We start from the raw sequence: 21,853 nt of genomic DNA, 5'->3' as shown, positions 1-21,853 counted from the left end.
CAGATGATACGAAAATAAAAAGAATGTGAGTTGATCGAGTCTGATTCAACGGTTAGAATATCTCAGTGTTTATCGGTAAAAACACTTAGCCCACTAAAACCATCAACAACACTCTCTGTTGAACAACCCCCTCCCTCCCTCCCCCTGATGTGGTCAATCCAATGTAATCTTTGAGTAGCTTACACAGACACACAATGGTCAATGTGACAAATGTGCACATACCCTATTGTTCACTATCACTGTCATCTTCTTATATAATGATTTACTCACGTAAAGAAGCTGAATCGAGGGGATCTGTCCAGATGCTCAGACGCGCAGTATGTATAGGCTTCAACACTGAAAGTGAAGGTACGAATTATTTATTTGTATTGCTGAACAGGGCAGCACTTACTTTAACTGCCTGATTTCTCCGAAGTCTAAAGGGAAACGCCTTGCAGCAGGGCAGGCTACGTCGGCTATTCTGCACAATACTTTCATTTTCGGTTTGAGACTTTATAGCCCACCGTCTACAGCCGATCGTTAAATCTGAAAAGTCTCCCATCTCTGTCACTCCTCTCGTCGTGGTAAGTCAAATATATATATATATACATGTGTGTGTGTGTGTGTGTGTGTGTCGTTCACCTTACAGGCTACAGGTGTCACACATTTGGAACTAATCAAAGTTTAATTGTGATGCACAGACTACAGCTGTAAAGGTCCAACGAAATACTTAGTACGATCTACCTCTCAACGGTAAATAAACTCCTCAAAAAAGTTCGGAAACGTTATTTCGGTCGATTATTCCTCCCCTTTAATAATACCAATTGGTATTGTGTTTTATATCGTTGGAAAGCCTGATTAGTCAGGGGATTTTGGGCCACCCATTTAGCTGTGTTGCTCCTTCCACGAATGCATGATCCTTACAAGTTGTACCTCGTTGTAAAGGTGACTAATCAGGCTTTCCAACGATATAACAAACAATACCAATTGGTATGTATTACTAAAGGGGAGGAATAATCGACCGAAATAACGTTTCCAAACTTTTTTTGAGGAGTTTATAATGATAGGAATCAAGTACAAATAGAATAATGATACAATACATAATATACTGTCAAGTAATAAGTCAAACAACAGTCTGTATATTTTTGGGTATCTTATGTCATTGTCGGAATCGGAAACAATGCAATAAAATCACACTTGGCTCATGGAGAAAACCATAAATGGTGTGTGTGTGTGTGTGTGTGTGTGTGTGTGTGTGTGTGTGTGTGTGTGTGTGCGCGCGCGCGCGTGTGTGTGCGTGTGTGTGTGTGTGTGTGTGTGTGTGTGTGTGTGCGCGTGTGTGTGTGTGTGTGTGTGTGTGTGTGTGTGTGTGTGTGTGTGTGTGTGTGTGTGTGCAGAACCGTCATGGCAGGCAGCAGAACAGTGTCCATGCCGGAGCCGGTGTGTCTGATCGAGAACGATGGAGACGGGAGGCTGCACGTGGTCCCAAGCTCTCAGGACATCCTGGACCGGATCGACCAGCATGTGGTGGTGGTGTCTGTGGTTGGGCTGTACCGCACCGGCAAGTCCTACCTCATGAACAAGCTGGCTGGGAAGACTAAAGGTGAGTGAATCTGTATTTAATAGCTTTTAGGCTAAGTCATGGACCAAACAATAGCCTCTTCATTCATAGCCAAACACTCCATGGTTGTGATTCATTCATAAAGATAACACAACAAATTAGAGATATAAGAAATGTGAAACCAGTGAAGAACTAGACAAACGTTCGTCTATGTTTTCATATAATGCCCCCTTAGCTAATAGAATTGTGCAAAACATTTCAGACAACTGCTATTCAGCCATGAATATGACCTGGGACACAGACAGTCTTCAAATGCTCTGACCACATTTGTACTTTCTCTTATTACAAAATGAATATAGGGACAACTGATTGTAAAGTGTGGCCCCCGGACTACTCAGGCTCACATAGTGGAGGCTGGAGGAGGTAGGACTCAGGCTCACATAGTGGAGGCTGGAGGAGGTAGGAATCAGGCTCACATAGTGGAGGCTGGAGGAGGTAGGAATCAGGCTCACATAGTGGAGGCTGGAGGAGGTAGGAATCAGGCTCCTTGTATGGACAGGCTCCTTGTAATCCATGCAGTTAAATGAGGAATGCTATCAAACTCACGTGTTTGATGATACCATTCCTCATTCTGTTCCATGCTGATTTCTACCTCCACCAGCAGCAGGCTACACCACAGAATTAGATTAGATTAGATTCAACTTTATTGTCATTGCAAAGTACCAGACAACGAAATGCAGTTTAGCATCTAACCAGAAGTGCAAATAGTGATCTAAAAACAGTATTGCTCCCCCTCCTCCCATCTTGATCACATCGTACTCTGCTCTTCTAGATAGTGTGTGAGATAGAGGGCTCGGCCTGGGGCCTGACACCGTTTGTTACACATCCTGTTATCACTCTGACGTTTCTCTGCTTTCTCTTTCAGTCTCTCAGCTCCTCTTACACCCCACAACAACACAGCACATTATTACTTTGGGGTTCAAGTCTAAACCCAATTTTCAGCCAAACGTTTAGTATGACATGTTTGAAATGATTGACAAAGTCCAACAGTTAGATTAGATTAGATTCAACTTTATTGTCATTGCAAAGTACCAGACAACAAAATGCAGTTTAGCATTTCTCTTTTGAAAATAAAGAACAGAAGTATTTCCATCAGGAGGAAGACCTGAGGTCCATCCAAACCATAATAAGGCTGTTGGGTCTAAAAGCTGGTTTCTATCTGGACCATATCTCAGCTCTCAGCATGTTAGAGACTGAGCTCCCTGTGCTGTTTATGCTCCATGGTTTACACTATCTATCATAGGATGCCGCTGCATCCCGGTGTCAACATCTCCCATTCAGCCAACTCTATAAAGAGTCTCTGTGTGAACATTGGAGGAATGGTTTGTTTCCTCTTCTTTCATCCTCCAGGTTTTGCCCTGGGAGCCGCCGTCCAGGCTAAGACTAAGGGCATCTGGATGTGGTGTGTGCCTCACCCCAACAAACCTGACCACACTCTGGTGCTGCTGGACACAGAGGGGCTGGGGGACGTGGAGAAGGTGTGTGTGTGTGTGTGTGTGTGTGTGTGTGTGTGTGTGTGTGTGTGTGTGTGTGTGTGTGTGTGTGTGTGTGTGTGTGTGTGTGAGAGAAAAACAAAAGTACCTGAGGTTTGGTTACCTGACATCATCCGACTGATTATGAAACAAACTCTGTTATAAAGTGGTGAATAATACTTTGATTTCCCCAACTGAATTCAAACAAACCTAGTAAATGTTCCTCCCTAGCCCCTAACTCTATAACATTCCTGTGTAAACAGAATACCTGAGAAGTGTTTGTGTGTTGTCAGGGTGACAACAATAATGACAACTGGATCTTTGCCCTGGCGGTTCTGCTGAGCAGCACGTTGGTGTACAACAGCATGGGCACCATCGATAACAACGCTCTGGAGAATCTCCAGTATCCTTCTACAGTGTGGGGGGGGGTGGGTGAGGGTGGAGGGAGGAGGGGATAGGAGGAGAGGGAAGGGAGGGGGGAGAAGGAGAGAGGGAGAAGAGCAGAGGGAGAGAGACAGAAGAGGGGAGAAAGGGATATGAGGGAAGAGAGGTTAGATGTAACATGCAATATGATTGGAGCAAGGATGGCTTACTCTTTCTCCTCCCTCAGTAAATTTCCTCCTCAACACTGCCCCCTACAGCTATGTGACAGAACTGTCAGAGCACATCAAGGTGAAGTCCAACCAGAGAGACGAGGACGACTCAGAATACATGCGTTTCTTCCCCTCCTTCGTGTGGACAGTCAGAGATTTCACCCTGCAACTGGAGATTGACGGGCAACCAATCACCTCTGACCAGTACCTGGAGAACGCCCTGCAACTGAAACGGGGTGAGAGGAACACCAAAGAATAAATGGGGTTAGGGGTTAGGGGCTAAGGACTAGGGGTTAGGGGCTAAGGGTTAGGGACTAGGGGCTAAGGACTAGGGGTTAGGGACTAGGGGCTAAGGACTAGGGGTTAGGGACTAGGGGCTAAGGATTAGGGTTTAGGGGCTAAGGACTAGGGGTTAGGGGCTAGGCGTTAGGGGCTAGGGACTATGTGTTGGGGGTTAGGAGTTAGGGGTTAGGTGCAAGCAACCCATGCTGTTCTGTGAATGAGATGAGCATTGACTAGGTTTAGATAGGGTTTAGGGGTTAGCTCATCTTTCTCTGAGTGAGAGAGGTGCTCACTTTCACAGACAGTCCTCTACCAAGTCAGAGGGGTTTAGGCATATTGACACATTTCCAAACATGTGCAGTGGTTCCCCTTCGACATTTTGTGTTGTTTTTTTCCAAGGAACATCGAAGAAAATCCAGACGTTCAACCTTCCTCGTAGCTGTCTGAGGAACTACTTCACTCATCGGTGGTGCTTCGTGTTCGAGCGGCCTGCCAACGCAGAGAAGATGAGGCGTATGGAAGATCTGACTGATGCAGACCTGGAGCCCTGCTTCGTTCAGCAGGCTAGACGCTTCTGTGATCACATCTTCACCAAGGCCGAGACCAAGGCCCTGATAGGGGGCATGAGAGTCACAGGCAGACGTGAGTAGTAGAACACTGATATATCAGACATGAGTAGTAGATCAGCTCCTCAGGACAGTCTCCTGGGTCTGATCTTTACTAGTGAAACAACTTCTTCATCTCCTTTATATCTCTCTCTCTCCTCTTCTGTATACTGTTATGATGAGAATCTCTCTCTCCTTCTCTCCACTTTTATATTATGTTATGAATCTCTTTCTCTCGCCCTCCCTCTCTCCCACCCCTACTCTCTTTTTCTCCCCCACTCTCTCCCTCCATCTCTCTCCTTATCCCTCTCTCTCCCCCCCTCCATCTCTCTCCTTATCCCTCTCTCTCCCCCCCTCCATCTCTCTCTCTCCGTCCCTCCCTCCCTCCATCTCATTTCTCCCTCCCTCTCCCCCCTCCCTCCCATTCTCTCCTTCCATCTCTCTCCTTATCCCCCTCCCTCCCTCTCCCCCCTCCCTCCCTCTCTCTGTCCTGCAGTGCTGGGGAACCTGGCAGAGACGTACGTGGCAGCGATCCGCAGCGGGCAGATCCCCTGTCTGGACAACGCTGTGGTGGCTCTGTCCCACATTGAGAACTCTGCTGCTGTGGAGCGTGCCAGGGTCCACTACGAGAAGCAGATGACAAAGCTTGTGGCCTACCCCACTGACACCCAGGAGGACCTGTCTGAGATCCACGGCTCAGTGGAGAAAGAGGCTCTGGCTGTGTTCATGCATAGTGCCTTCAAGGACGAGGGACAGAAGTACCAGGCCATGCTTGTGGTTAGTATGGGGTTGATGTCCCAAGCTCACTTTGCACGGCTACGCGGTGAAACCATGGGGTCATGTACTGTATAGTCTGTCAACCCTATCCCAAATTGACCTCTGGCCCCTTGCTGTTTTGAGAGGATTGAACAGGTGTAAGCCATATAATTGCTCAACTGTAGCTAAGCAAACAAACGACCAACACTGTGTGTACTCTGCTACTATGGGTATATGGTATGCTATATGCTACTACAGTTGTGATTTGAGTGAACTATCCCTTTATGACGCCACTTACCCATTCACTGGTTACCTTCTTGACATGCTGCAGATGAGAGCAGAGGACGAGAGAAGACTGAGGACAGAAGAGTTGTCTCTTGTTTTTAACCCTCCCTCTATGGTGCTTCATTAGACAGTGCTCCAGGAGGAATACAAGAAGATCCTTGTGAAGAACTACCAGGAGTCCCAGAAGGTGTGTGAGGACAAGATCAGACGCATCTTTGCCGACCTGGAGGAACAACTGAGATCCGGCTCTTACATGACCTCTGGTGGATACCGCGAGTACTGCAGGGACCTGACGACGATGACCAGTGAATACAGATCTGAGGGAGGCAAGGGGGTCAAGGTGCTGTAGGATCAATCAGTTAATCAATCAAAAAAATTTAATGGATAAATCCAATACAATGTGCTTTACATGAACAATTAATAACAACGGGGTAGGTCATAAAAACACCACAGTATTCATTAGAATTAGCATTACAGCCAAATATGGGAACGTTTCACTTATTTGAGTGAGATATACTGTATAGTATTCTATTATTATGATTACAGCTAAATAGTGAAGCCAGCTCTTTCCAGGTTCAAGCTCAGTACACGAGGGGTGTGTGTGTGTGTGTGTGTGTGTGTGTGTGTGTGTGTGTGTGTGTGTGTGTGTGTGTGTGTGTGTGTGTGTGTGTGTGTTACAGGCTGAGGAGGTACTGAAGGTGTATCTGGATGGGAAGGCAAACATTGGACAGGCCATACTGGTAGCAGATGAATCCCTCACTGAAGCTGAGCAGAAAGCTGAAGGTACAGACAGACAGACCGGGTTTGGCGTGCCTCCCACACAGCGAACACAAACGTATACCATTAGACCAAGACGATAGTTTCACGGTCTAAAGGCAACATTTGACTTCACAAAGGCAGGGCTATCCATCCAAATCTATATATCGATAGACATAACAGTATAGAGTTGTCAGCCAGTAACTGGAAGGTCTCCGGTTCGATTCCCCGGTGCTGACAAGAGGGCGTGAGCCAGAGGTCCCACATCCAAGGTACCTTCCACGGCCGATGTGCCCTTGAGCACGGCACTTAACCCCCCCAACGTAACAGGCGCTGTGCTCTCTCTTTATGTATGCATGTATGTAAAAACTGTGTATCTTGTGAAGGGTCATTGTAAAGAGATTAATTTCCATTGAGCAATAAATTGACAATAAACATTGTATTGTATAATACCTTCAAAGTGATAACTTTAAGGCTCCCATTTCAACCCTACGGCTTCGTTTTGCGCGTTCACTGTTAGGGTAGGGGTGTCCCAATTCATATGTCATCGAGGGCTAGGGGGAAGGGGGAGGGCTATCCACGGCTCCTTTTGGAGATTTTTCGGGACCACGTTCGAATCGGAGCCATAACCCTACCTCCCAGCATGCATTGCGAATCATCTACAGAAATCTGATTTCGCTTACTAGGCTATGCGGAAGACAATCACAAATGTCATTACTTCTTCTGTAATTACTTATTAATAAAGATTAGAAAAAAATATTATCTTAGTTGAATGTCATTTCAATGCATTATAGACTTTTTCTTTATCACAAGCATAACAAGAAAATCGCTATAATGCCGATGTGCTGTGTCTAACGTTACAGGCTGATTTGTGCATGACAGTCGCGCATATTGACATATTTCCATGTCTGATGGCATATGACACCTATTAACGTCATTTCAATGCATTATATACCTTTTCTTTACAACAAGCATAACAAAAAAATTGCTATTATACCGATGTGCTGTGCCTATGCTTAACATAGAAATACACCGTTCCAAAGTCCAGCGCACTTCAGGTTTTGGTGCTCAGCAGTAGAGGACAATAATAGCAAAACTATTACCACTTCATATCTGGGCATTTGTCACAGGGTGACAGTCACCCCGTTCCTCGGCAACAAACACAGAGATTGTATGAGCACCCCGGCGTCCCAGTCCAATGGAGGCGTCAGGCACAGCCTCCCCATAGAAATACACCATGTCATCGGAGCGCGATTCACATTTCCGAGATGTACAATCCTGTTTATTTCAAAATAAATAACGCCGTGGACAGCAGCTGTTTCTCCAGTGTTCCTGTCACATCGGATTTCGGAACACCATAAAAATAATGTCTAATGTTATCTATCTAACGTTACGTGTTTTAAGGCTGATCTGTGATTGATACTGGCGAATTTTGATATATTGCATGTCGCATTTCCCCCCTTTAATGGCATATAACGCTCGATATCAGTGCAGACTGGCAGGGTAGGAGCACAGGATGATAGCCTACAAAGCACCGTTATTTTGTCATAGTCTGATAATGAAGTATCGTTTATTTTTATTTGATGACTTGTTTGATCGATTGATAGCGTAAAACTTAAGTTATGAATGAATCGCGAGCGTCAATGCTTTTCTATGATACTACTGATGACGTATCAGGGTCTTGAAGCGTTGTCCCATTTCATAGGGAAAAGATTTCAACCACTACGCCTTGTGGCTCTGTTCAGAGGCCTTGGCTCCAAAGCGAGTGGCACTCCAAAACGAGCCATAGGGGTAGGAAAGGGAATCGGGATCGGGCCTAAGTCTTATGTACTAAATCAATGTGTTAAAATCTGAGGAAAACGTATTCTCTCTCTCTCTCTCTGCAGAGGAGAGGGCTAAAAGGGAGTCATCTGACAGAGAGACTCGAGCCCTGGAGAAGCAGCTCCTCGTCCAGCAGAGACTGAGGGCTGACCAGCAAAGGACACATGAGGAGAACACGAAACAACTGACAGAGAAGATGGAGAGAGACAGGAGAAACGCCATGGCAGAACACGACAAAGTGCTGGAGGCCAAACTCAAGGTAGGAACCAAAAGAAGAGAAAGAACCAACAGTGGCAGTCAGAGAAACATGATCAATCATCTTTTGGTTGAATACTTCAAGTTAGGATGAACTCACATTAAATAACTGTTTTGTTACAGTACAAGTCGAACAGAGTAGTCATATTAAAGTGAATATCATCTATGAGAACTACATTAATGTATTCCTGTAACCAAGTGGAGGCTGGTGGACTCATTGTAATGCATGGAATAGAATCAGGAATTGTGTTTGATACATTCCTCACTGGCCTCCCCTGGCCTGTATGTAAAGTGTAAAAAGTGTTTGGGCTGTTTGTGGTTTCAGGAGCAGAGAGAGCTCCATCAGCAGGGCTTCGATGAGAGAGCAAGTCTGATGAAGAGAGAGATAGAAAATATCAAGGCTGAGAAGAAGAGGGAGGAGGAGGAGAAGCCTTCCTTGTTGAGCAGTGCATTGGGCAACATAGGGTCAGTTATGATGATTGTACCAGGATTTAGTACAGCTGGAGGAATAGGTCTCATAGTGTTGTCAAAACTCGTCTGATGGAGGCCCTTGTGCTGGATGATAAATCATCACCCATCACCTTAAGAAACAGTTGTTTTTTCTTTGTTTCAGTTTAGAATTTCATTACAATGTCTTTATATTGTATTACTCTTGTCACAAAGATGGATGTGTTGTTAATAATAATAATAATAATTTGTGTACCGTAGACAGCACCAACCTTTTTTATTTTTTAAATGTATGTTAATTGTTGAATGTCTGTATCATCTAACTTGAGTTTTGTTTGACTGAATTAAACTTGAGTGTCAATTATAAATAACGCTGTGGACAGCAGCTGTTTCTCCAGTGTTCCTGTCACATCGGATTTCGGAACACCATAAAAATAAATCTGCGTTCAATGTCTAATGTTATCTATCTAATGTTACGTGTTTTCACGTTTCAATGCATTATAGACCTTTTCTTTACAACAAACATAAAATAAAAAAACTCTATGCAGATGTACTTTACATTTTCAAAATCGAGTTAGTATAAAGCGATTTTGCAGTATTTCTGTGTGTTTCTGTGTATTTGCCTAGGTATTCGGCTGACATCTTTTTCTCCAAGGCTGCAATTCTCTTTTATATCAGCAGAGGTCGCAAAGGTCACACACTGTTCTCAATCTTCAGGCTTCAGTGCTGAATTAGATACAGTGGATAAGACTGATATTTGTAACGTAATGTGTTTATATATAGCAATAGTGATACATAAGATATGTATATGTACAGACAGTTATGAAAATGATAAACTGTACAGTATGTCTCCCAATCCCTTCGGATTTGTTGGAGCTGAGGGTTTTTTTCACAGCGGGTTAACCCAAGTTCCATGCAATAGTGATAGGCTATAGCCTATGTACAGTTATGAATGATACACTGCACAGTATGTATGTACCTATCAAGTTGTGTGGTGCATGCATAGCTACCGCAGCAAAGTAATTGCAGTAGCCTACATTTGATTATGCCTGTACTCATCAATGAATATTATATAACGAACGGATATTTATAATATTGTATATAATGTCTTTTTTGTATATCACTGTAGACCACGGTGCTAGACCACTGGACCACCTCAGGCCACCAGTAATAACCATAATTGTGGATTACTATTTACAATTAGTAGTCTCCTAATCTCGCTACAGTTTGAGCAAGACTGTATGTTAGTGAGGTTATGGGAAAGGACTGTATAAGGTGAATAGTTCAATGAGAGTATGCTCCATTCGCCCCCGGGGCGTCGATCAGGACACACATGACAGGAGATTGACTTTGTGTTCAGGTTTCTTTAGTGGGTCAGACAGGGTACAGTTCAGGCATGGGTAGGATGATTGCAAACACTACAATGGGTGTATGTGTGGTTCTGCAATAAACAGAAAGAGGTATTACAGTACACATGTTACTAATAATACAGGACTGATCTACAATATCAAAATGCATTCTACAATACAAAAGTACATGTAACTTAACCATACACATTAGGCTACTTAACAGTACACTTTGCCATACAATCTGAATTATAACACCAACTTAAGACAGTACTCAAATAACAATCTCTGCAGCGTGAACTGCGCCAAACGAGCTTCATTGAAGAGCACGCAATAGCGCCGCCCATAGAAAGCACATGGCCAAACTAATTGCTAGTGCTAATATAGAGTGCAGAAAACGGCAGTATCCAAATCAACACAGCAACTATGTACAACCTAAATACTGGGTGAAACATTGTACTTACAGTAATTCAGTGACGCACATTGACACTGTAATGCTGCACAACGATGCTAAATGATTGGAGTTGTAACATGAGAAACTTGATGGAAGCTTGCAACTTACTCTCCGTTCTGAATGAATGCGGCTCAGAATGCACTGCGCACTTAAGGTGGCAGGTGATATTACGCACAGCTTAGCTCTTAAGGTGGAAATGATAACCAAATATAATAATCATGAACTTAGAATATTGGAACCTTTCTAACACTGTAACTACTTTTGTTTCAGCCCATTCTTGCCTATAGACAACTGTACAATCATTCATATTGAGTTTATTCACCCAATAAAGTAAAGATGAATAATACATACTGCCCTTCACCTTATTATCAGATGTTCAGTTATGATTAGACCTGTGTCGGCAATGATAATAATACACAACAGGCAAGACAGTTGTAGCCTACATAGACGCAGATTAATATTTGTAGATTCGTTTTCGAACATTAGATAGTTGATTTTGGCAACATTGTAGTAGCCAATTGCAGAGTGTATTAATTATTTTGTTTGTTTGAATCCTCACTGTGTTCATGTTATAATGTGCAGTGAACAAACAATTGTTGGGTGAATAAACTGTCTCTTGCCACAAATCGGAATTCTATTGCGGTGAAATGTGTACATCAAATAAAATGATGTCGGCGATCTACTAGAACTGGAGCGGGACGGGCGCGTGCGACTGCAATCAATGTACCATATATCTGCCATATCATACCGTTTTATATTGAAAAATATGATGATATAAATACATGTGGGACCGATGTATATGGCAGAGGTGTGGTGTGTATCGACTACATGTATTTGTATAGACTACAAATGGTTCAGAATGCTGCTGCTCGTGTCCTTACTAGGACCAAACGAAGGTCACACGGTCACCTGTCTTGAGATCACTACACTGGCTCCCTGTCAGTTATAGAATAGACTTTAAGATCCTTTTATTAGTCTATAAATCACTCCACTGCGACGCGCCCAATTACATGGTGGACATGCTCATAAGATACACACCAGCTAGACTCCTAAGGTCTAGTGGCACGGAACTTCTAATAGTGCCAGAGGCTAGGACTAAGAGATTTGGAGGATCAGCTTTTAGCATACAGTATGCTCCTAGATTGTGGAACACCCTACCTGAGGGCCTGAGGTTGTCTAAAACTCAGGAAATGTTTAAGCGAGACCTCAAAACCTACTTATTCAATGTCGCCTTTTGTACTAAGGGAGACATTGGACATTATAGAACTAGGATCACTATGCTATCTTTATCTTTATTGTGTTGTTGCATCATAACTGCGCTTGAGATTCTCTTTTGGCAGGACCTGTGCCCATGCTGGATGCAGAACGATGCAGATATAACACTAAATTTATAGACAGTGTGTACGCCGATAATATGCAATGGAACTTTTCCTGGATACATGGTGTACAGGTTTTTCGCCCTTGCTTGCTTGCTTTGCGCCGGTGGTCCTTGGGCCTCCCCTTGGGGGCCCCCGGCTGCCCCGTGTGCCTGGTCTGTTCCGCCGCCGGGGCACCTGCTTGGCCGTCCTTGTGCGGGGCCTTTGTGGTCTGTGCTTGCTTGGCTGGGCCGGGTGTGCTGGTGGTGGGGCGGCGGGGGCTCCCCTGGGGGGGGGGGAGGGGGGGGGCCCGGGGGTGGGGGCCCACCGCTGGGTGCTGGCAGGCAAACTGGCTAGTAGTCGCTCTATGTGTAGAGGGCTGCAAGGGAATTTTCCTGGCTACATAGTGTACAGGTTTTTACTTTTGCCTGCTTGCGGCTCTGTCAGTATTGATTGACTGACTGATTGATTGATTGATTGACTGAGAATGTTTATTATGTGAAGCGCATTGAGTTGCATCTTGTAAGAAATGCGCTATACAAATAAAATTTGATTTTGATTTTATTTTATTTGTATCAGTCTCGCGCGCCTGTCTCGTTCCAGCGGGTCAACTCGTGTTCCAAATACAGATGACTCAATAAGACATATGCGCTCTGCGCTGCGGGCTACATTTGATTATGTAATCATCAACGAATATATATATAAGATATTATGATATGTGTAGCAGTTATGAATGATACACTGCACAGTATGTACCTATCACGTTGTGTGGTGCATGCATAGCTATCGCAGCAAAGATATTGCAGTAGCCTACATTTGATTATGCCTGTACTCATCAACGAATATTATATAACGAACGGATATTTATAATATTGTATATGATATCTTTTTTGTATATCACTGTAGACCATGGTGCTAGACCACTGGAGGTGTGGTGTGTATCAGTCTCGCGCGCCTGTCTCGTTCCAGCGAGTCAACTCGTGTTCCAAATACAGCTGCGGGCTATGCGCGATGCAAAACAGCTGTGTTTATATCACAAAATGTACATTTGATAAGTATTTGTATATATATTGTTCGTTTTCAGCTGACTCAAAGCTTCATATCAGATTACGCTAATAATTTCCCTGCTTCTTTGCTTCTCTGCGCATAGGAACTTTATGCATTTTTAGAGGTAGTGATCTTGTCATTTTCTCTTCTTGTGTGACATCGCCATCCAGCGATCTTTGTGCGTCAATACACACTCCCCCATTGTGAAGAGTGGTCGTGTGATTCGACACCTCGTCGGGCTAAAAGTAGGTGAAAAAACGTTGCGCTCGCAGTGTTAAGCTGTGTTAATGTCCCTTTTAAAAGAAAACCATATTTCTCAATCACATCACACTCATGAGGTGACATCACATCAGTGGAGGGGATTTCAAATGTGGTAAGCTGTGTGATTTTCTACCTCTTTTACCATCTGATTTTGATGTTTTTATCAAGTGAGTTTAATGTGGTTGACCATAACGTGTAATTTAAATAATTTTGCCATTTAGCAGACGCTTTTAATCCAAAGCGATTTACAATTACGAATTACAGGGACATTCCCCCTTGAGTAACTGAGGGCTAAGTGCCTTACTCAAGGGCACACTAGTAGTGGTGTGGTTTCAGGCGGGATTTGAACTCACAACCTTCCGATCACAAGTCCAACTCACTATCCACTAGACCACCACTACCCCACGTGTCCACCCTGTTAGGCCTAAATATTGAGGAGATCAATCAAAAAAAGTATTTAGTGCAAATTAGATTCCTCATCAAGTATTCATGGTCATTCAAGGCATTATGCTAACACAGGCAGGCTAAAGGCTAACTTTAACTCAAAATGTCCACCCTGTTAATGTCCACTCTGTTAGCCCTATTCAACTAACAGAGGGTAATTTAAATAAAATACAATTTAGGTGCCTGAGCTCGACCACTATGTTTTTCAGCAAGCTAGATATGTCCTTTATATAATAGAACATTAAAATAAAGATAAATCAACAAGTTATTTTTCACAAGTTATGAAGTCCAAATGGCACCCTATTAAAAAAATGACCCGGGTAGGAAAGGGAATCGGGATTGGGCCTTAGACTCACAGCTGTTATAATGTGATGCCTGTCCTCCACACATACGCTTACGTTTTACCTTGAACTTAATTGTACTTTCAACAGGGGTCAGGTAAATTGTGTGTTTGCCAAAACCAGAAAATTGAAGGTTTTAGTAGAAAGGCAGGAATAAACTACTTATTTTGATACACACATTATTATGATATTTGAAATGTTAATTGATTTAACCATAACATATAACTGGTGTAATTTTCTCTGTTATGTTATTGTACAGTTCTACATGTGACACAGCCTGGTTAAAAGGTCCGCATGTCAGCAATTCTCAAGTCGTGCAAATGACCAATTTTGGGGGGGCATATTACGAAAGTTGGAAGTGTTGAAGAGCCCACTCGAAATAACAAACAACAGTTTTAGGATCACTATATACTTATCATTTGTGAATTGGATTCACTGTATCGTCTGCTGTAGGCTACTGGGTCAGTGATACATATGGCTTGTAAACAAACTTACCTTTTAGGACGTGTTCAAAAGCAAGGACTGTGTGATCATCTAATTATGTGTAGTTATGTGTTTTTATCATTGTGATGGGCTAAACATGCAGTTAGATGTTCATAGCGATGTTCCTTTTTAAGCATCCTTGGGTTTGAGAAAGGCGCTATATCAAATCTAAGATATTATTATTATTACCTGCTATCTATTAGCCGCTGTTTTGCGTGTGTTTTGATTCAGAGCAAGATTCTCTGGTGTTTGGTTTGAGGGTCACCTATTAATTAAACGGATTATACACCGGATTATACACCGAGTACTTTTGTTCAGCTGTGTTGAGGGACCGAGAGGCGAATGCCACCGGGCGTTCCGTGCCCCCCTGGATCTGGGACAGCACCGCCCCGATCGCCGTGTTGGATGCATCACACGTCACGAGTGTGGGGCTCGCCAGGTCAAAGAATGCCAGCACCGGCGGCGAGGTCAGCTGCTTCTTCAGTTGGTGAATAGCAGCAGAGCAGGCCGGGGTCCACTCCCAGACCGCGTCCTGTTTCAATAGTTCACGCAGTGGGGAGGTGGTCATGGAGTATCGGGGAAGGAAACGCAGGTAGTAGGCCGGCAGGCGCAGCACAGCCTCTACGTTAGAGTGTAGCGGGCTGAGTCCGTCGGCGGTCAGGCGGAACCCCACGAACTCGATGACCGGAGTGGCGAAGGTGCACTTTTCCCCATTTAGCGTGAGGTTGTGGCTGGCGAGGACGTCCAACACCCTCGCCAGGCGCTCGTCATGGACGTCCGGTGTCGCACCATGGACCACTATGTCGTCCAGGAAGACGACCACGCCCGGGATGCCGGCGAAGATGGTGGTCATGATCTTCTGGAAACAGCTGGGGGCTGAGCTGAGACCGAAGGGCATGCGGGTGTAGCGGAACACCCCGCCATGCGTCACGAAAGCTGTCAGGTTGCGGCTGTCGGGGTGCAGCGGAACCTGTAGGTAGCCTTGGCGAAGGTCGAGTTTCGAGAACACAGAGGAGCCGTAGAAATATGCAGCCAGCTCCTCCACCGTGGGCAGCGGGTACCTGTCCGGGATCACTGCCTTGTTGACTGACCTGAGATCGATGCACGGACGCAGGCCCCCTGACTTTTTCTTTACCACCACCAGGTTCGAAATCCAGGGGGAGGCATCGACACGCTCGATGATGCCCGCATCCGAGCGTGTCGCATGTTTCTGGAGCTCGGCGGTGACGTCGTCGCGTAGGGCGAGGGGCAGGCGGCGTATGGGCTGTATCACCGGATGCACCTCGGGCTTGAGGAGGGGCTGGTGGTTGAAGGCGGTGAGGCAGCCCAAACCGCTGAATAGAGCAGGCCAGCGTTGTTCCCACGGCGAGCCAACAGACAAGATGGCGGATCCAACATTGTCCATGAGGGTGAAACCCAGCTCGCAAAACAAATCAAAACCCATGAGGTTAGAGCCCTGGTGAGACACCTGAAAGGTGAATGAGGGGAGGGCCTTAGTCCCGTAACGCACAGTGAAGGCGATTGTGCCCACCATGTCTATTTTGGAGTGCCCATAGCCATATAGGTCCTCGGCGTTGGCAGTGAGCGTTCGGAGTGGAAAGAGCCGCCGTACCGTGGCAGCGTTCATGAGCGACCTGGAGGCCCCCGTATCCACCAGCAGTGGGAGGCGAACCCCATCCAGCTCAACAGTGCACCACTTAGCCGGTCGGGGGTTGGCAGTCACTGAATGGATGGTCGTCTGTGTGGGCCGTCCCGGTGTACCTTGTGGCCGTGGACTGTCTGTTGTGGGGGTAGAGCGGCAGACCCGGGCAAAATGGTTCTGCCTGCCACAGCGCTGACACTGCTGCCCCTTGGCAGGGCAGTTTGGGGCTCGGCTTTGGTGTGATGATGAGCCACAATTACCACAGGCCCGGCGTGTTGTCGTACCCTGGCGTGCAGGAAAGTTCACATCGAGGCCGTCCTCTGGGAAACCGGACTCGGAAGGCTCCGTGGGCGGTGCCACCATTTGAGTTAGTAGCATGGGTCTGGGGGGAAAAGAGCTGGAGGTGGGCGCTAGCTGTGACTTCAAGGCTGCTGCTGACTCGAGCTGGAATGCTAAATCCACAGCTTTAGCTAAAGTTAGTTCGTCTGGCATCATTAACAACTTGTCTCTGAGCTTTGAGTTATTAGTGTGTTCAGCCAGCTGATCCCGTATCAGTTCGTCTTCCAGCACCCCGAATTTACAGAGGCTGGCTCTTCCCCTCAGATCAGCCACGTAATGGTGGATAGACTCACCCGTCTGCTGCCGACGTTGGCGAAACATTATCCGCCGGAGCATTACATTCTGTGGAGCAGCAAAATGTCCATTGAGCAGTGTCACACAGTCCGCGTATCTCGGAGCGGGTCCGAGAGTCCGAAAAATCCGCTGTCCCTCGCTGCCCAGTGAGTGAATCAGCAGGGCTTTTCTTCGTTGGTCACTAGCACCGGCCAACCCGGCGGCTACTATGAATGTCTCGAAGGACTCACCCCAGCGAATCCACGGGACCGGTGGATCGCCAGGCAGGGCGAGGAACGGGGGAAGAGGTGAGAGTAGAGAATCCATAATCCTCGTCGCCAATGTTATGATCAATAACTGTCCGCACCTTGGATAACAGTCAAAACTTTATTCTCTTCACACATCGCTCTCCTTGCACTCCAACAACACGTTTCCACGGGGTTACCCCACTAACTTCCTGTGCCTCTTAAAGGCGCAGTCCCACATACATAACAGTATGACATAAGCCTGCTCTAAACCAACCAAGTCAATTTAGACTAAGCTAGTCTAGCCTATTATAGCCCATTGCGGATCAAGTTCATGTTTAGTCTATTGAAACAGAAGTACACACAGATAGTCAGCATCACTGAAAAAATAAAACAGACTTTCAAATAAAGCTGTCTTTAATCATTTAAATTAAAGTCGACTTAATTTTCCTCCTAGGCTATAGCCCACTGCAGATGTAGTTGATTGTTAGCCTAGTCAACCTATAGGTCTAGTCTTAGCCTAGTCAACCTATAGGTCTGGTCTTAGCCTAGTTGTCACACCTTTGACTCTAAACACCTTTGAGACTCAACACAGTATCATCAGGACTAGGTGCCTCCTCGTCCTATTCTGCCACCACAGGACCAGGAGGAGACACAGACACAGAAAGGACAGGTTTCACGGTTACGTCGTCAGACCCAGGCGCCGCAGCGTCCGCCTGTCGTGCATAATACAGTTTTAGTAGACGTGACAAAGTTGAGTCTCCTCCCCGGAGTGGCAATCATATCGCCAATCCCAATTCACCCCTACGGCTTCGTTTTCACCCCTATGGCTTCGTTTTGTGCGTTCACGTTTAGGGTAGGGGTGTCCCAATTCATATTTCATCGAGGGCTAGGGGTAAGGGGGAGGGCTATCTACGGCTTCGTTTGGAGCGATTTCAGGACCAGACAGCTTCGAAGCCATATGGCTTGATTTCAGCATGCATTGAGAATCATCTACAGAAATGTTATGTCGCTCTATTCAATGCGGAAATGTCATTACTTTCTCTGTAATTACTTATTAATAAAGATTTGAAAAATTATGATAACCATCCTATTATCTTAGTTTAATGTCATTACAATGCATTATAGACCTTTTCTTTACAACAAGCATAACACAAAAATCGCTGTTATGCCGAGGTGCTGTGCCTATGCTTAACATAGAAAGTTCCACAGTCCAGCGCACTCGGGACAGCGGGCAGGACACCGGAGCCAGCAGGATACCGGAGCACCAGTGGCGGCTGGCCGATAGAGGGCGCTGGGGCGCCGCCCCCACCTCCACTTCCTAGTTGCGATTTGTAAAGTTTTTTTTTTTAAATAAACATTGTTTATTCACAAAATGCGGCTGATATTCTGTCGGCGCCTATCAGCATTCATTAACAATCCTCCAATACAATAAACATTTTTATCTGTGTGTGTGTGTAAAATTCACTGTTAAAATACATAGGGGGAGGACGCGTGGCGCCGGTCAATGCAAGTCTATGGCACTGCAAATACTTTTGGCTTACACGAGCTGTAGCAGCGCTCCAATTGGCTGTGTCTATTTCTTGGCCGGGGCGCAAAAATGTGCGTCCTGAATATCCGGTTGTATATCCAGCATAAGATGTGGTGTGTGGTGTTTGCCATCTTTCATTTGTCTTCCACTTCCTACTTCCGGTGGCGCTGCTCTGTAGCGACTCAGGCCGGTGATACTGCTGGTTTGCTTCAAGTGTTTTTATTTGTTTTGTTCGTTTTGTGTTTTGTGTAATACACACAAACACAGATCACAAACGGTATTTAATCTCACAGTGGGGAAAGCAATTTCGTCTAAACCCATAAATACTTTCACGTCAGGTGGCTCGGATTTTCTCCTATGGATCGATTGGACTGTATAGCGCTTTCCCGTTTTCCGTCGGTAAAGAGCAGATTCATTTCGCACAAGGTAAGATACAGACAACAGGCTGTTCACATAAATTAGAGTTTACTGTTCATCTTCTACACATATTTACGCAACTAGACACGATGCCCAAGAGAAGCTGATAGTGTGGCGGGCATTATTGTTGCATTAATAATCTATGCGCCTAATCATATTTCTGTTGTTAATTCATTTGTTTTAGGCATTTATAAAGAGATTATGTTTAAGCTTCAGAGAGCCCACGTGAGAGTGTTTTAAGGCTTCAAGCTGTTTTTATATTTTTGGGTTTAAATTAGGCTACATTTTACAATTTAGCAGATGCTTTATCTAAAACGACGGACAATTCGAGATTAGCCTACAGGGACAGTCTTCCTGGCGTAATTGAGGGCTAAGTGCCTATCCCAGTGAGCAAAATTGCGTTGAAAAGACGTCTAAAAGACGACTTTCCCCTACGTCTATTCTACAACCGGATTTGGTTGACGTTGCAAGGTGAAAAGACGTAGTTTTCAGGTCGTTGAAAAGACGTGGTTTTCAGGTCGTTGAAAAGACATGGTTTTCAGTTCGTTGAAAAGACGTGGTTTTCAGTTCGTTGAAAATACGTTGTTTTCAGTTCGTTGAAAAGACGTTTTCAGGTCAAATGATGGACGTCCTGCTTTTGGCCAACCTGATTATGTACGATGTAGGAAAAAAACAATGCTCCCTCCCATACCTAGAACATTTCTGTTAAAAAAATCTAACTCTTGAATCAAATCTGCCGTACATGATTTTACATTTGCATAAGAAAAACAAGTACCATTTATTAAATACACATGTACTTTATTAAGCATAAAATAAAATAAAATGCATTGAGGAATACGTTCAGAAAGAACTGCTCCCAAGGCAGAACAATACTTACTAACATTGGAGTGATACAGAGACCAGCATGGCCCCTGCGCGTGCAAGGATGACACGCACATTCAGGAAGCTTTCCTTATTTTACACAATTTCCCCACGGGGAGCCAGTATCGAGAAGAGACGTGACCGGGCGCCATGGCAGCCGCGTTGGCGTAATGATGGTGGGGCCAGTCGGCCGGCAGATGTGGAGGGGCGGAGGGGGCGGGATGGAGTTTGAGGGGTGACCATCGCTTGCAGGTAGGCAGGTTGCCTTCTCTATGCTTGTGGCACCTCTGCTCTGGGCTGCACTACAGTGCTGTAACCACCACCTCCCGATCTTCCAGGCGCGTGCTTGAGGTGGTCCCCAACAGCGAGCCTAATCATGTGGTCCGTGGCCTTAGAATCCCACTTCTTGACTGCAGCTGTAACACCAAAAGACATATATATATATATATAGTTATATTACACAAAACATGCTTTCTGCAACTTCAGCGCGCATTTTATAGGCAGAGCATATGGTGTGTCATAAAGTATGTTTCTTGAACTTAGGGCCCCTATTTATTAATCATCTCAGAGACGGAGTGTTGATCTAGGATCAGTTTAGCCTTGAGACCATACTGATCTTGCGAGCTCACATTTAAAAGTTTAAGTTAGTAGACTAAAAGCATCCGTAAGGACATTTATCGCAGAAATTGACGCAATAACAATTTAACAAGAACAGCACACAACAGGATGCGATTTTGCTTTCACAATCTCCAAATTAGCCATACCATTCAGAATGGTGTAGAGGTTGGTTGGTTGAAAAGCGGTCTTCGAGCGATGACCCTTCATGTTGAACTTGGACATGAGGTTGTTGGTGAAAAGCCTATAAGTACAGAAAAGTTATTGAAAAGACAGTCTAAGAAGAGACAAGTGGAAAATGTGGCAGCGGCTTTGTTTTATGGAGTGGTGTTTCCATTGTTTTGGGCAATACTTGTACAGTACTCCTGTGTACAGTACTCCTGTGTACAGTACTATCAAAACCCAAACTTTCACCAACACCTATCCCAAACAAGTAACACATTCGATTGCTGTGCTCCACCTTGTTTCCCATTCGGGGTACCACAATATATTCACAATGTAGCATACCTGTCCATGATCTTATTTGCGCAGTCCTTCACATCCTTTCCTCCAATCTTGCTTAGCTGTGAAATCTGAGTGGAAAATAATCAAATAATCAAGAATAAACATTTTACCTGATGTTATGCCATTTACTTGCACATCAACTTAAAACACAATTTGTAAGTCGCTTTGGATAAAAGCGTCAGCTAAATGAATATGATGTAATGTAAATCAAATGTCACCATCAGTTTCTTCTCTTCCTCACGTTGTAGCCGCTCCTCCAGGTTGTTGAACTGCTCCATCTCTTCCATTCTGTTGATGATATGACAAACCGAGGCGTGTGGCTCTGCTCTCCCCATGCGGCGGACTTCCTCATGAATAGCAACCAGCTTCTCCATAACCCACTTAAATTCAGAAAATTGGACATGAAGACTAATATTTAGTGACAGTAGGCCTAAATACCAGTGCATCATCCAAGTTAAGTCAATTCTGTACTTACTGGTATGGACGTCTTCCAGGTCTCTTTCTGAAAGCCACCGTTCTGAAACAATCAAACAAACATTTAAGCTGAATTTAGGCTAAATCAAAAAGAAGCAATGGGGAACTATTTAGAATTGTAGAGGACAAAGCAACGTAATTTATTGGAATTGAACACTACTAACCTATATTAGATCAATTCCTCAAAAACAGTTAGTGGGAGAGAGAGGGGAAGAGAGTGAGTGAGTGAGAGAGAGAGAGAGCCAGCCCGGTGTCCCGGAGTGTCTCTGTGTAGCAGAGCGTCCTGGTGTCACAAGTTCACAGCCTGAAATACAACAAATGTCATGTTAGAAAGACACTGAAAAACAAG

The 21,853-nt window shown here is 44.9% G+C and overlaps 1 protein-coding gene across 1 annotated transcript; it reads left to right on the top strand.

Moving 5' to 3' along the window:
• Nucleotides 1-1,383: 1,383 nt before the first annotated feature.
• Nucleotides 1,384-9,511, top strand: LOC308162755 (guanylate-binding protein 7-like; the record flags this gene model as incomplete). Its single annotated transcript, XM_080536897.1, has 11 exons — nt 1,384-1,582; nt 2,951-3,078; nt 3,366-3,475; nt 3,714-3,901; nt 4,347-4,589; nt 5,049-5,333; nt 5,725-5,933; nt 6,274-6,376; nt 8,236-8,429; nt 8,751-8,906; nt 9,500-9,511. The coding sequence occupies 11 exons, from the start codon at nt 1,384-1,386 to the stop codon at nt 9,509-9,511; spliced, it is 1,827 nt and encodes a 608-aa protein (XP_080393023.1).
• Between the last annotated feature and the right edge of the window lie 12,342 nt (nt 9,512-21,853).

This window comes from Nansenia antarctica (genome assembly GCF_963989245.1).
Source record: "Nansenia antarctica genome assembly, chromosome: 7".
NCBI lineage: Eukaryota > Metazoa > Chordata > Actinopteri > Argentiniformes > Microstomatidae > Nansenia > Nansenia antarctica.
This window is presented reverse-complemented; position numbering and strand designations above follow the sequence as displayed.